Raw genomic sequence first — 14,448 nt, forward strand, 5'->3', positions numbered from 1 at the left:
CCATGGAGGTTTAGAAAAAGTATCAATACTCCATTTTATTTTGGATTCTGTGCTACTATCAGTAGGAAGAAAGTAGATCTCTATTTTTTGTAAGCTGGAGTTGGAATTCTGAGTAAGAAAGTAATGACACCTAAGATTGATCCAACAAATCCTTTGTCTCTGGGAGCATCGGATGTTGCTAATGCTGTATTGATTCCAATTAAGTTGATTGGATTAGAAAATTATGGAATCTGGAGTAGATCCATGAAAATTGCATTACTAGGCAAACGAAAATATGGTTTTGTGACTTGCATGTACAGAAAAGATATGTATAGAGAAGATCTTCATGAGCAATGGGAGACATGTAATGCAGTTGTGTTGTTTTGGTTGATGAGTTCAGTAAGTGCTGAGTTGCTGAGTGGCATTGTGTATGTCACAAGTGCATTTGAAGTATGGGAAGATCTCAAGGAAAGGTTTGACAAGGTTAACAGAATGAGGTTGTATCAATTGCACAGAGAAATCAACAATCTTCATCAAGGAACTGATTCTGTTTCTACATATTTTACAAAGCTGAAACTCTCTGGTGTGAGTATAATGCTGTGATCCCAGCACCATCTTGTGCTTGTGCCAAGTCCAAACACTATGCAGATCACCTAATTCAACAGAGGTTGATACAATTTTTGAGTGGGTTGAATGAATCTTATGATCAAGCTAAGAGGTAGATACTCGTGAAAGGAGTGACAGCTACTCTTAATCAAGCATATGCAATGATAGTTGAGGATGAGATTCAGCAGCTGACTTGTACTGTAGTAACTAGTGATAAGACTGATCCCATAGCTATGCAGGTAAGCAAAAATTTTGCAGAAACAAGTCATAGTGGTCAAGGTTATAAAGGGAAGAGATGTGATTACTGTCATCTAAATGGACACACTAGAGATGCTTGTTATAAGTTGATAGGATATCCTGCAGATTGGAAATATAAGAAGAAAAGAAAACTACAATAGCAATCTAAGGTGATCATATCAGTCAAGATTTAGTGGATATGGATATCAGGCCACAGGACAATCCAACAATCAGTTCTCAGCTCATAACTTCACTGGAACCAGTTAAGAAAGAACACAAGTTACACAAATATAGCAGGCTCATCTAGTGGTCAAGATAGTCAAGGGGATTGGTAAGGAGAAATGGGGATTGTACATTCTTAAGAAGGTCTGTGGATTGAATGAAGCACACGAAAGAAGTTCTCAATGGCTACTGGTTGCAGAAGTAGATATGCAAGACTGTAACTTATGGCATAGAAGGCTTGGGCACCCTTCTTCTCAGGCTTTGCAATCACTTAGTCTAATAAGACACAAAACAGACTTAGAGGTTCTAAATAAATGTCATGTTTGTCCATTAGCTAAACAAATTGGAATACCATTTTCTGTCAGTGATTCTAGAGCTGTGAAGCCTTTTGATGTAGTACATATGGATCTTTGGGGGCCTTACAAAGTCCCTACTTTTGATATGAAGCACTACTTTCTGACTGTAGTAGATGATCATAATAGGTACACTTGGCTTCACTTGTTATAGTTGAAATCTGAATGTACTGTGGCTGTTAAAAACTTCTTGAATTTGATAAGAAATCAATTTGGTGCTCAAATAAAAGTTCTCAAATTAGATAATGGAACAGAATTTATAAACTCACAATGTAGAGAGTTATTTTAATCCTTGGGTGTATTGCATCAAAGTAGCTGCCCCTACATACCACAACAGAATGGGATTGTTGAAAAAAAGCATACGAAAATACTAAATATTGCTAGAGCTATCAGGTTTTAATATCAGATGCCTATCAAGTTTTGGGGATTGAATGTCAAGGCTGCAATTTAAATTATGAACAGGTTACCTTCTTCATCTATCGGAGGTAAGAGTCTGTATGAGGTGCTATTCTGTAGCATTCCCTCACTGACACATCTCAGAGTTATTGGCTATAAGTGTTATGCCTCAGTACTACCCAGAGGAGATAAGTTTGCTGAAAGAGCCAAGCCTGCAGTACTCATGGGATATTCTACTTCTCAAAAAGGCTATTTGTTGATGGAATTGCTTACTAACAAACTATTTGTTACAAAAGATGTTGTGTTTCAAGAACACTTGTTCCCTTTTACAGACAAGACTACTTCAGAGTTGTCTATTGACTTTCTCACAATAAGTGAGAATGAATGTACAGATACAGATATGGATGATCATATAGATTCACCTGTTATACCAGAGTCTTGTCACCAGATGCCTATGTCTTCAGATGAGAATATGAATATTTTCAATGTTCCAGCCAAGATACTAGATGATGCTCCCTCCAACTCATCAGATGCTACTGTATCATCCTCACAACCTGAAGTACCTGATGTACCTGCACCAAGAAAATCAATCAGAGTACACAAGCAACCTACTTGGATGATAGATTTTGCAACACAAGGAAAGGGAAAAGGAACAAGATATCCCTTAGTCAATTATTTGTCTTATGCTGGGACTAGTCTTAGTTATCAGTATTTTGTGTTCAATTTTTCAGTATTAGTTGAACCTCAATCATATAATCAAGCAGTTAAGGATGAAAGGTGGATTAAAGCTATGAAAGCAGAGGTGAAAGCACTTAAAGATAATCATACTTGAGAGGTAGTTGACTCGCCATAAGACAAAAATATCATAGGGTCAAGATGGGTATACAAGATCAAGTATAAGACCAATGGAGTGGTTGAAAGATGCAAAGCCAGACTAGTAGCTAAAGGATACAGTCAGCTAGAAGGGTTGGACTATCATGATACTTTCTCACCAGTAGCAAAGATGGTTACTGTGAGAAATGTCATTGCTCTAGCAGTTTCAAAAGACTGGTGCATGTACCAGATGGATGTCTATAATACTTTTTTGCAAGGTGATTTAGATAAGGAAGTGTATATGGAATTATCATATGGATTAAGAAAGAAGGGACATACAAGGTTTGCAGATTAGTGAAGTCCTTATATGGACTTAAACAGGCTTCCAGACAGTGGAATATTAAGCTTACTACTGCTCTACTTAAGGCTGGTTTCTCTCAAAGCACATATGATTATTCTCTTTTCACTTTGAAGATATCAGAAGGAATGGTGGTCATATTGGTATATGTAGATGATCTTCTTGTAACAGAAAACAATGATGCCATAATAAATGAGGCAAAGGGAATACTATATCAGCAATTCAAACTTAAAGATCTTGGAGAACTAAAGTATTTTCTAGGCATTGAAGTGTTGAGATCTACAAAAGGGGTTATATTAAACCAAAGAAAGTGCATTTTGGAGCTCATTGCTGACACAGGACTTGCTGGTGTAAAATCAACCCTTACTCCAATGTAAACCAATGCCAGGCTGACATCAATAAAAGTAGACAATGTTGTGGGAGTTACAGACGATGCTATTCTTTAAGATGTTACGTCCTATCAAAAGTTGGTTGGGAAGCTAATGTATGCAACTATTACAAGACCAGACATCAGCTATGCAGTACAAAATTTAAGCCAGTTTATGCAGCAACCTAAAATGTCTCATTTGGAAGCTGCAAATAGGGTTATGAGATATTGAAAAGCACTGTGGGACAAGGTGTTTGGCTTAAGGCTTAACCTACATCTGAGTTTGTGTGCTGGTGTGATTCAAATTGGGCTGCATGCCCAAAAACAAGGAGATTTATTACAGGTTATATAGTATATTTTGGTGGTTCTCTAATATCTTAAAAGTCTAAGAAACAACACACAATATCCAGAATTTCAGCAGAAACTGAATATAGAAGCATGGCTTCATCTTTATCAGAAATCACTTGGCTAGAAGGTCTGTTTTCAGAACTAAGTGTATTTATTAGTAAACCTATCACAGTATTCAGTGACAGCAAGTCTGCAATATAGTTAGCAGCCAATCCCATTTTTCATGAAAGAATAAAGCACATTAAAGTTGACTGTCACTTCATCAGAGACAAATCAAGGAGGGATTGGTTCAGCCTGTGTATGTTCCAACCAATCACCAAGTTGTTAACATCCTTACCAAAAGTTTGACTCAAGATCAACACCTACACCTTATGAGCAAGCTTGGTGTATTAAACATTTTGCACCCTTTATCTTAAGAAGGAATGTTAAAATGTATTAGTTATTGATCACTTTTCTGAGTTAGATCATTAGCTCTTTTACTGTTTTGTGGTTGTTACTGTTACATTGATACAAGATTGGTTAGCCAAGTTAGTTAGTGAAGTTAGTGGAGGCACCAAGTTAGTGGTTGCTGATTAGATTAGTTATCCAAGTTGTTAGAGTTAGTTAGGAATGTTCTAGAAGCTCATGTGACATACATATGAACCTATAAATAGCAACCATGCTCCCCTCATTGTATTCTCTTACCACTTGAATAATAATCTCTTAGCACTTTCCTTTTTTCTCTTCTCTGCTTCAATGGCTTTCGTGTGTGTGAGCATTGTAATGCATCAGTTTAACAATTACACATCTCTTGATCTGCAAATAATTCTCGATGTGTGTTACACTCTTGGAGTTTTGATGAGTTACAAACTATTTCATGAAGGACCTGATCGACGGCCAAAGTCAGTGTCTATGGGACTTGGTCCCATATGAAAGTGTTTTCTGAAGACGACAGTTGACTACAGATGGAAGTTGTACCTTTTTGCAGAAAGTTGGTTGCGCTACAGTAGAGGTATCCAACCTCGACCACTGGGAGAAGTTCTAGGTTTTGTTGTCTCATATAAAGGTACTACTCATACACAACAAAACCTAGTTTTTCCAAATCAAGATTTTTCTCTCAAAAGCACAAGCCATCTTTATGAACACTGCTCATACTTCAACAAGGGACCTGATCAAGTGCTCACTTAGTCTTGTTATATCTTGAGTCTTTTGTGTTTTGCTCTCATATTGTAAATCTACTCCTGAGCTATAAAGGATAGTAGATGTGTAGCTTCTCCAAGTCTTAGTGTTAGTTGCATCAGTTAGAGTTAGTTGATCGAGTCATTTGTAAACCGGTTAAGTTTTGCTTTCCACCTTGGGTAGAGTTACTTAGGACTAGTGACTAGAGTTGGTCAGTTGTGGTATGATAGAGTTACTACACTTGTCTTATTGTAGAGTTATTACAAGAGGTTGTGATTATTGGAGTTTTTTAATCTCTTAGTTGCTTGAAGATTAGTGAAGCTTTGGGAAATTCAATAAGACAGGTCGTGGTTTTTCCACGTAAACATTGCATGTTCTTTAAATTATTTCGTTGTCTCTCTTCCAACCTTTACCTTACTGCATCTGTTGGTTTAGGGACCTGGTCCCCTTTGGACTTTGGTGGACTCATACATTTCATCAATGTGAAAACACAGAGCCAAGGAGCTGATCTTTAATAGGAAAAAGAGTGGGCGTATAGCATTCTAAGATCTCAATTACGAGAAAGAAATCAGACCTATTCATACTTGTGCACTATTCAAGGATTTTCCTCTGGTTATAAAGCTGAATATATTTTGCTATAGATTTTTTCTTAAATGATTATTTACTAAGATATCTGTGGAACTACAAAAATATTAGTTCTGTCAAAAAAGTTATTCTTGACTTCTTCTTTGACTAGGATATTTGTCACTCTGTTTTGTTCTCTGAAGCTATGTCGCATCTCTGGCCTAGCGGCTCTTCAATTCAAGAACCTGCATTCATCAAAGATAACATATTAAAATGAAGGTTACCTTCTTTTAGGCATGATAATGACTTCCTTTGAATCTATGTTTATTTCGACGGGAAGAAAGTTATTTTCTTATGCTATATACATTGCTCAGTATTACAAATGAAATATGAAATCGTCATATAATTTTTGCAATACCAACTTAGAAAATTTTAAATCATAATCTAATATTTGCGCATAAAATTCTTAATTTGGTCTAGAAAGATTCATAAATTACAAAACAAATAAATAAATAAATTCATTAAACAATTATTCCAACCAAAAAAAAAAATTATAAAGCCTTTTAAAGCATGATGTAAAGATTTTAATTAAGCCTTATCAATTGTAAAATTTGATCTGTTCCACAAGGACTCCATCAAAAGTTATCTGCTTTGAGCAATAAACAAAGAAAAAATCTTCTTAGGAAGCTTAGTCTTTAAATAAGTATTACACAAGCGTTGCGTGTGAATTTAAATTAATCAAAATTTTAATATCTATATCAAACATCAAATTAATTTAAAGATCGACCCGGTATCATAATAGGAAACTTGCAATAGACGTGACACCACAATAAATTTCTCCAATGACATTTTCTGACTTTTATTTATTCGTATATTAATTCTTTCCATCTTTATTCGTTTAATTTTTTATTTTGAAATAGTATATAATAATATTTGTTCAATTTATAAAATCAATAGATAATATATATTTTTATCCATTTTATTCTTAACATTAAATATGATTTATTCTTTAATATATTTTTTAAAGTGTTAAATTTATTATATTTAAAGGATGATATGATAAAATTATTCTTATAATTTACGTACTTCTTAATCTATGTGTCAATAGAAAAGTGGATGATGGACAAAGGAGTATAATTTTCCAATGAAGTAGGTAAACATAACGCCAATTTTATTGTCAAAGCTCACAAGATTTATTAAATTACAGTACTTATTAGAGATAATAATTCATTAATTTGAAATTAATCAATTATTAAATCCAGTGGGTTGAAGTAATTAATTAATTGAAACTAATTCCAACGTCATGTTTGCCGGCCCCTAGACAAAGTCAGACTCTCTCAATTTCTAAGCATTTTCCATGTCTCCATATATTAATAAAAAATAAATTAATTAACTCAACATTTCAAATTTATAATTACTTATACACAAACTTTCCAAAAATATTGATCTAGATGTAGATGCCTAAAATTGGATGTTTACAAAGTACTTCTCCGTCTCAAATTATTATTGTGTTTACTTTTATGAGTTTCTTAAAAAAAAAATAATACAAAAGTTGTTTTGTCAATTTCTCTTTATTTATATCTTAAGATATAATTTTCAATTCTTCATTATATATTTACCGTATTAGGGTGTTTGTAGTATTGAAGAAGAAATACTTCAAAAGGGAAAATGAGAAAAATTAATTATTTTCCTTTTGAATCTTAAATGACAAATAATTTAAAATAATTATTATAAAAAATTATGACGGATAATCTGAAACGGAAGACATAACTAGTTATATGTGGCTTTTGGGGTCAATTAAAGCCTAGAAATACTTGGCTTTTGCATATTTCATGAAAATTAATATAAACTATTTTAGTTAATCCTTATTCAGATAAAAGGTAATATTTATGAAGTCAAGATTTATTTTTTTCTTTATTTGGTCAAATACAAAACAAGAAACTTTTATAATACATTTTATATAGTTTCTACTTTCTATATATGAAAATTACATTTCAAAAGATTCTTAATGGATATCTCAATTAACATCGAATATTTACTATTCATGCTATGTATAACGAGGAATTGTTTTATGTGATTGAATTACCCTTTCAAAGGGAGTGAAGGGAATATTATATGGTATATATTATAGAATTAGTATCATTATTTCGTAAAAAGAATAAGATTTATGCTGGTCTCTTGGGTATTTTATATAGTTTATTTAGAAATAAATAGATATTATTCAGGAGTGAAAATTATTTTCCCTCTCAAGTTTATTTTAAAAATTAAACTCTTTCCTCTACTTTGAAAAATAAGCCCCCCCCCCCCCCCCCCTCTTACCTTGATAATGTCTATTTAACCTTGTCATTAGCAATATCTTCTTATAATATGCATTATTTATTTTAATCAAATATTTATATATTTTTATTTAAAAATTTTTAGTATAACCTTTTTAATGAACTTGTCACAAAAGCTAATGTTATTTTTATGATTGTTATTTTATCAAGATAACGCACAAGTATTTTTCGTATCCCCCAAAAGAAGTACAAAAATATTCTGATATTTGACGGTCAGATCAGCAAAAATGAGTTTAGGTGGTAATAGATCTCCCTTAAAGTTTAAGTGTGTCATAACAACTTCAGATATAGTTTAATTTAGGGGTACCTCGTCCCTTATCTCTTATTTTACATACATTAAGTGTGTGCGTGTGTAATATATATACATATATATATATATATATATGCGCATGAATTTCGATATACTCCTTAGGTTCTTTTTTACTTGTCACTTTTTATTTTTTCGGGTCAACCTGCATAATTTTTGACAAATATTTTAATATATATTTTTTTATTTTATTAATATGAAGAAGGATTGCAACTTATAGCATTTTTCATATATTTTCTGATCATCTAAATTTTAAATTTAAATATTAAATTATACATCTTAAAGTGTTGGTCAAGTTTCATGTAGGTTGACCTCAAAAAGCGAAATAATGACAAGTAAAAATGAACAGATGGAGTATATATTTATAATATAAGTAAACTTTTGAATTAATTTAGTATAAAATATATCTCCATTTTTATTATATGTTATATATTACATGCATTGAAATATGTTTATGAAATTATTTTTATTTGTTATTTTCACTAGTATAAATAGATATTATTGTTTTAATTATTATTAATAAATAAATTTTCATATCATGGTCATTTATTTCATTTAGAACATCACTAACTTGTATGCTTAATATATGTTTCTCACGTTTTTTATCTAGAAAATAATTTTCTTTTTATTTACAAAATTTACTATATATATTAAAAATAAAAAATATAATAATTTTAAAGAGGTAAAGAAAATAAAGATTAATAGTGTAAGGGTAAAATAGGTATTTAAAAAAGATAAGTAGGAAAAAGGGGGGAGAATGCTTATTGTTTAAAGTTGAGGGGGAGTTTGATTTTTAAAGTAAAGTTGAGAGGGGAAATAATTTTCACCCTATTATTCAGATAAATATCCTTCCGTCTAAATTTATGTTTTTTTTTTTTTCTCCGATGATTTATTTAACTAATTTTTGAAGCTAAATAAGATTAGATCAATGCAATATTTTATAACGTCGATGTTCAAAAACTAACTTCTAGTTCAAAAACTATATAATAAGTACTAACATGTACTCGCATGAATAGTCAATATACTTATAAGATGGCATGTACGCCATCACTACAAAGCAAAAAAAAAAAAGAAATCAAATAAATATATGTTATTGAATGGATAGGAATAAGCAATACCACAAATAAAAGAAAATAAGAACACACAGATTTTACGTGGAAACCCTTGATGGGAAAAACCACGGGCAGAAGAAGAGGAAATTCACTATAATAGAGAGGAATACAAGGAGGAGACGAAAGTCTCAATGACGTATATTAAAACCGTCAAAAACAACCCACTAGATTGCACTTATATAATACGTGCGTACAAATAAATTAAAACCCACTATCGGCCCGATCTCTATGCTACCAGCACGAACCCCCCAAAAAATCTCAAACATGGGTCGTACTGCGTTCTTTCAGGGCCGGATCAACAAAATTCGGGTCACAAATTCTAACAATATATTTATAATTTTATCAATTAAATTTAAGGGCCTCGTCTTCCCATTGAGCCGCCCCTGGAGACGGGTGCTTATCATTCTTGCAACTCCCTCTTGCAGAGGTTCGAAAAATAAATTATGTATTAAGTTTTTTTTTTTAATCAAGATATCGTGTGCTCCATATACGTCAGTACTACTATTATGTAATTAAAGTATTAAACAAACTTAGGACATTAAAGTTTCGAAGATGAAAAAAATGTTTGTAGAAGTTTGTTAAAGTTTGAAAATTTCTGAGTTTTCAAGTTGAAAAATTCACTTGTATTACGTTTTCAAATGGATATTTTGATATGTCACTTAAAGATATTAAAATAGCATCCATTCGTAAGTTGCTAATGAAACATAAACACTTGGAAACTTCATGCAATTAATTAAAACAAAATTTGGGTGGAAGTTGTGTTAATTAAATTTCAAAAGTTGACCTTAACTAAGGGTAATTTGTGAATAGAGTTGCTCGATATCTATGCTTATGAAAGAAGTACATATTTCATAAAATTTGTTGAGATACGTGTAGAGTGATTCCGGGCATTAAGGTGATCAAAAAAGGCATAATATATTTACAGTCATTCAAACATGGTCTCAGTCGACAAATAGTACACTCCAACTTTAAGTATGCAAATCTAGACACCTTAATTCGTCTTTACCGTGTTAGCTAAACATTCCAACTTATACAGGTGATCATCTAGACACCACAATTCGTTTCACACTGTTAGTTAAACACTCAAGCTTACAAAATGATCTAGACACCTCCATAATTTATGTACCGCATCAGTACAGTGACTGTGTCAGAATTTTCACTAAAGGATTCAAAATCGAAAAGTATAAGCACATGAACTAACCAAAGAGGTTTCAACATAAACTATAAATGAAAAAAAAATAATTTTAACCATGTATAAATCGTAAAAACTTTCACCAATGGGAGATCGAATGAAACCCCTAGCCATAACGTGGCTCCACCCCTACACATAGCATCAGGTTTCTACAAAACACAATAGAGATGTGTTGGAGCATCCTGTTGCCACTCAAGACCAAGTTAAATTGTCTACATTAAAAGTTAAAGTGCTCACTTATCAGTTTAAGTAAAATTTGAGTTTAAGTAAAATTTGAGTGTTGGTTCATGTATTATCCTTAAAAAACAATGACTCCAAAGCTTTACAAGTGAAATATGAACATTTGAAAATTTGATGCATGTAATTAATTACCATATTAAATCCATAAAGTTGACCTTAATCAAGCACCATTTAGTCATTTCACATAGATCCTTTACCATGTCTGCAAAAATGTTCTTTTGTAGGTCACTTTCACACCTTTTGCCGTTACATTTTTTTTTTTTTTTACCAAACAAAACCCCCGCCAACATCGGACTTTGTCATAAACCATAATAAACTTTCAAACACAACCTTTTTTTCCTCAAAAATACAACAAATAAAATCTGAAATTTTTTTTACTATATGCTCCTACTACTATTAATATACACAAAAAAGGTGGAATTTTCTTAATTTTTGTGTTGATTTTTCCAAGAGAAAAAAGTGATTCAAACACGTAACCAAGAAAAAATGTTACGTTCAAAATCAAGGTACACACATTATAATATTTTTCCTTGTTATTATCATTATATAAATATAATTTTTAAATTTTTTTTTATATTTTATATGTTGATATTATCTAAAATGTTGTATGTATATGAGTGTAAATAATTCATTTGAAGTAGAGAGATTTTCTCGGATTTGTTTGTTAAGGTTTTTTCATTCATGGGTTTCTCTTTTCTTGATTATTAATATTTTTTTTAACAAAATAAAAGATTATTTTTTTTTAATTAAAGATTGAAATTTTTTTTTGATGTTTTTGAGAATTTGGTAGATCTGGGGCCATTGATTTTGGACAAAAAAGTAATTCTTCAAGATTTTCAAGAACATTTTCTGCATCAAAGCTATGTAGAGGTGATGTTTTGGGATGTCAAATTGATTCAAACGCAGTTGTTTCAAGGAAAAAACCATCCAAGGTTGACAATTTATTTGAGGTAATTATTAATTTTCATTTTTTTTGTGTGATTTTATTGGAATTTTGATATTATTTTGTTGGTATAAGGAGAGTTTTTGGCCATGATAATAATTGTGAGTATTTGAAAAAAAAAATTGTTTTGTTTCCAAAGTGAAAAATGATATTTGAAAATTGAAGTTTGTGTTAATTGGAGTTGTTTTTAAATTTTTGTGAGTAATTTGGAGTGGAAATAATTTTTTGGTGTTTTTTAAATTCTTGCAAATTATAGAATTCAACTTCAAGTTGAATTTTATGACCAAACGTGTAATTCAGAATTCAACTTTAGAAAAAAGTAAAAAAAAATAAAAAAATTCTAATCCTTGGTGTGCTATGGTTACAAGTTGAATTTCGGATTTTTATGATTAAACGTATTTTTCAGAGTTAAATTCCAGAAAAATATTTTAAAAAAAAAAAAAAAGTCATGCCCAAACTCCCCCATAATATTGTTATATGTGTTTTGATTAAAAAGTTGAAATTTTTATTAATTTTTTTTGGTGTTTGTAGGATCAAGTGAATAGTAGAATTTTGGTTATGAAAGAGCAAATGGGACATGTTGAAGAGGAGTTAAGGGAGACTAAAGAGCAATTAGATTTTGTTGAAGGTGAAAAAAATAGAGCAATTCTTGAAATTAGAGAAATGAAAAAGTTAGCTAATGAGGCTAACATGAAGCTAAATGAAGGATTATCACCTAAAAAAGCAGGTGAACTTATAGCAGAACTCAAAGTTTTGAGGGAATTTCATGCTAAAACACAAGAAGATATGAAGGTTAAAGACAAGAATATCGAGTCGTTGAAGATGGAACTCGAAAGGGTGAAGAAATATGAGGTTAAGTTAGAGGAAAAAGATGTCGCGTTGGGTGGTTTGAGAGAGGAGATGGATCGCGTTAAAGCATCTGAGGTTAAAGCGGTAGAAGAATTGTTTGTTCTGAAGAAAAAAGTTGAAGAGTTGGAGGTCGAGTTGGAGAGTAGGAAGTTGTCTGAGTCGAAGATGTATGATTCGTTTGAGTCACAAACGAAGCAGTTTGAACGTGTTAAGATTGAACTTGAAGAGGCTAAGGTCGAGATGGCTTCACTTCACGAGAAGGTTGAGTCTTCATCGAGGAGAAATAGTGGGCGTTGGAATGGTTATAGCAATGGTGAGATAGCGAATTCTGTGAAGAAGGAACTTGAAAGTCTCAACTCCGAGCTTGCATTGGTGAAGGAGGATGTGGCTAATGCGCAAGAGAGGGAGAAAATTGCCTTGTCGAAGGCTAAGAATTTGAACGATGAGATAAGCTCGCTGAAAAATGAAGTTAAGTTTGCTAGCGAAGCAGAAGAGAAAAGCAGAAAGGCGATGGATGATTTAGCATTAGCGTTGAAGGAAGTTGCTACTGAGGCTTCCGAGGCTAAGGAGAAACTTGGTGCTACGGAATTAGAGTTAGAACAAGTGAAAGAGGAAGAAGGGAAACTGAAAGAGATGATAAGAAGCACCGAGGCTAGGTATCAAAAGCTCTTGGATGAAGCGAAAAAGGAAGCAGATCTATACAGAAATACAACAGAGAGATTGAGATTAGAGAACGAGGAGTCACTTTTGGCGTGGAATGGAAAAGAAATGGGGTTCATCAGTTGTATAAAAAGAGCTGACGAAGAAAGAGCCTTGGCTCAGCGTGAGACTGAAAGGCTCACGGAGTCACTTAAAGCAGCCGAGGCTACATCTGAAGCAGCTAATGAAGAAAAGTTCAAGTTGAGAGACATATTGAAACAAGCTATTAATGAAGCCAATGCAGCAAAAGCTGCAGCTGGCTTAGCTAGAGATGAAAATTCTCAACTCAAAGATCGCCTGACCGAGAAGGAAGAAGCCTTGCATTTCATCACTAAAGACAACGAACGCCTTAGGACCAACGGGCCAGCAGCTTCTCATGACAATGTCAAGGTACCTAGTGAAATGGTCGAGGATCATGAAGGACACCATAAAGCCAAGACAACTTTCAAAATCGATCTTACTGAGCTGAAAATTGAAAAACCTGAGGATTTTCAAGACGAGACACTTAAGGGATCGATATTTGATCCAACATCAGTCACACCAAAGTCTCAGCCTCGTACACCACGTAACTTATCTCAATGTAGAAGAGCATCTGCACCGGACTTAGCAGACGAGGCAGGAAAACCAAATGCAAATCCGGATTATAACCATCTCGATGATTCAGATAGCGATAGGAATCTTAGCAGTAGGAGAAAAGCTTTGTTTCGAAAAGTTGGTGACCTAATAATGAAGAAAAGTTTCCATGTTTAAGAGAGAACCATTTTCTGAATAGCAGGAACCTTTTGTAATATAAGTACAGCTTGAATAGTACAGTTATTGAACAATCTTACGATGCTATAAAAATGTGATTGCATTTTATACATGAAATTTGCATCCTCAAATACTATGTTCCTCTTCATGCTCTTGTTTGTTTATTCTATAATATTAGTTCCCGTTTCGCCATAGATTTTGATGTTGAAACTTGAAGATTTGAGTTCTTGAAGTTGTGTTCGGACTTCGGAAGATAAATCTTCAAATTTGATCCGATTTCATGGCCGAACAAATATTTGAAGATAGATTTTTAAAATCTGATCCAAAATCTAGTGTTTGTGATCCCTTTATTCGTGCCTTTCAATAGATAGTACGTTACTCCATAAGTGATCAGTCCTAGCGTGAATTCAAAATTAATCGAGATAGTGAATTTCAGATACCAAATGGTTAATCAAATTTAGATTTTTATTGATTTCAACAAACGCAGATTTTCAGTATTTCAAAGTACGTCTTTTGATAAGGAGCGGTTTACTCCCTCGGCGGTCCTTTCCTTTGTGAATTCAAATTAGTCAGACTAAATCAATGAATTTCAAATACCGAATGATTTTGGGGCCATAAT

At 32.6% G+C, this 14,448-nt stretch overlaps 1 protein-coding gene across 1 annotated transcript; it reads left to right on the forward strand.

Moving 5' to 3' along the window:
• Positions 1-10,876: 10,876 nt before the first annotated feature.
• On the forward strand, positions 10,877-13,939 carry LOC107851713 (putative WEB family protein At1g65010, chloroplastic). The gene is made up of 3 exons (XM_016696799.2): positions 10,877-11,094; positions 11,379-11,538; positions 12,063-13,939. Exons 1-3 carry the CDS (start codon positions 11,075-11,077, stop codon positions 13,827-13,829), a joined length of 1,947 nt encoding a protein of 648 aa, XP_016552285.1. The 5' UTR covers positions 10,877-11,074; the 3' UTR covers positions 13,830-13,939.
• The last annotated feature ends 509 nt before the right edge of the window (positions 13,940-14,448 follow it).

Source organism: Capsicum annuum, chromosome 12, assembly GCF_002878395.1.
Source record: "Capsicum annuum cultivar UCD-10X-F1 chromosome 12, UCD10Xv1.1, whole genome shotgun sequence".
NCBI lineage: Eukaryota > Viridiplantae > Streptophyta > Magnoliopsida > Solanales > Solanaceae > Capsicum > Capsicum annuum.

What these genes read in the sequence shown, in the direction of transcription:
- LOC107851713 (XM_016696799.2), top strand. Translation starts at nt 11,075, where the DNA reads ATGTTACGTTCAAAATCAAG. An exon ending in ATGTTACGTTCAAAATCAAG is followed by an intron (nt 11,095 to 11,378) that starts GTACACACATTA and finishes AGAATTTGGTAG; the next exon opens with ATCTGGGGCCATTGATTTTG. An exon ending in AGGTTGACAATTTATTTGAG is followed by an intron (nt 11,539 to 12,062) that starts GTAATTATTAAT and finishes TGGTGTTTGTAG; the next exon opens with GATCAAGTGAATAGTAGAAT.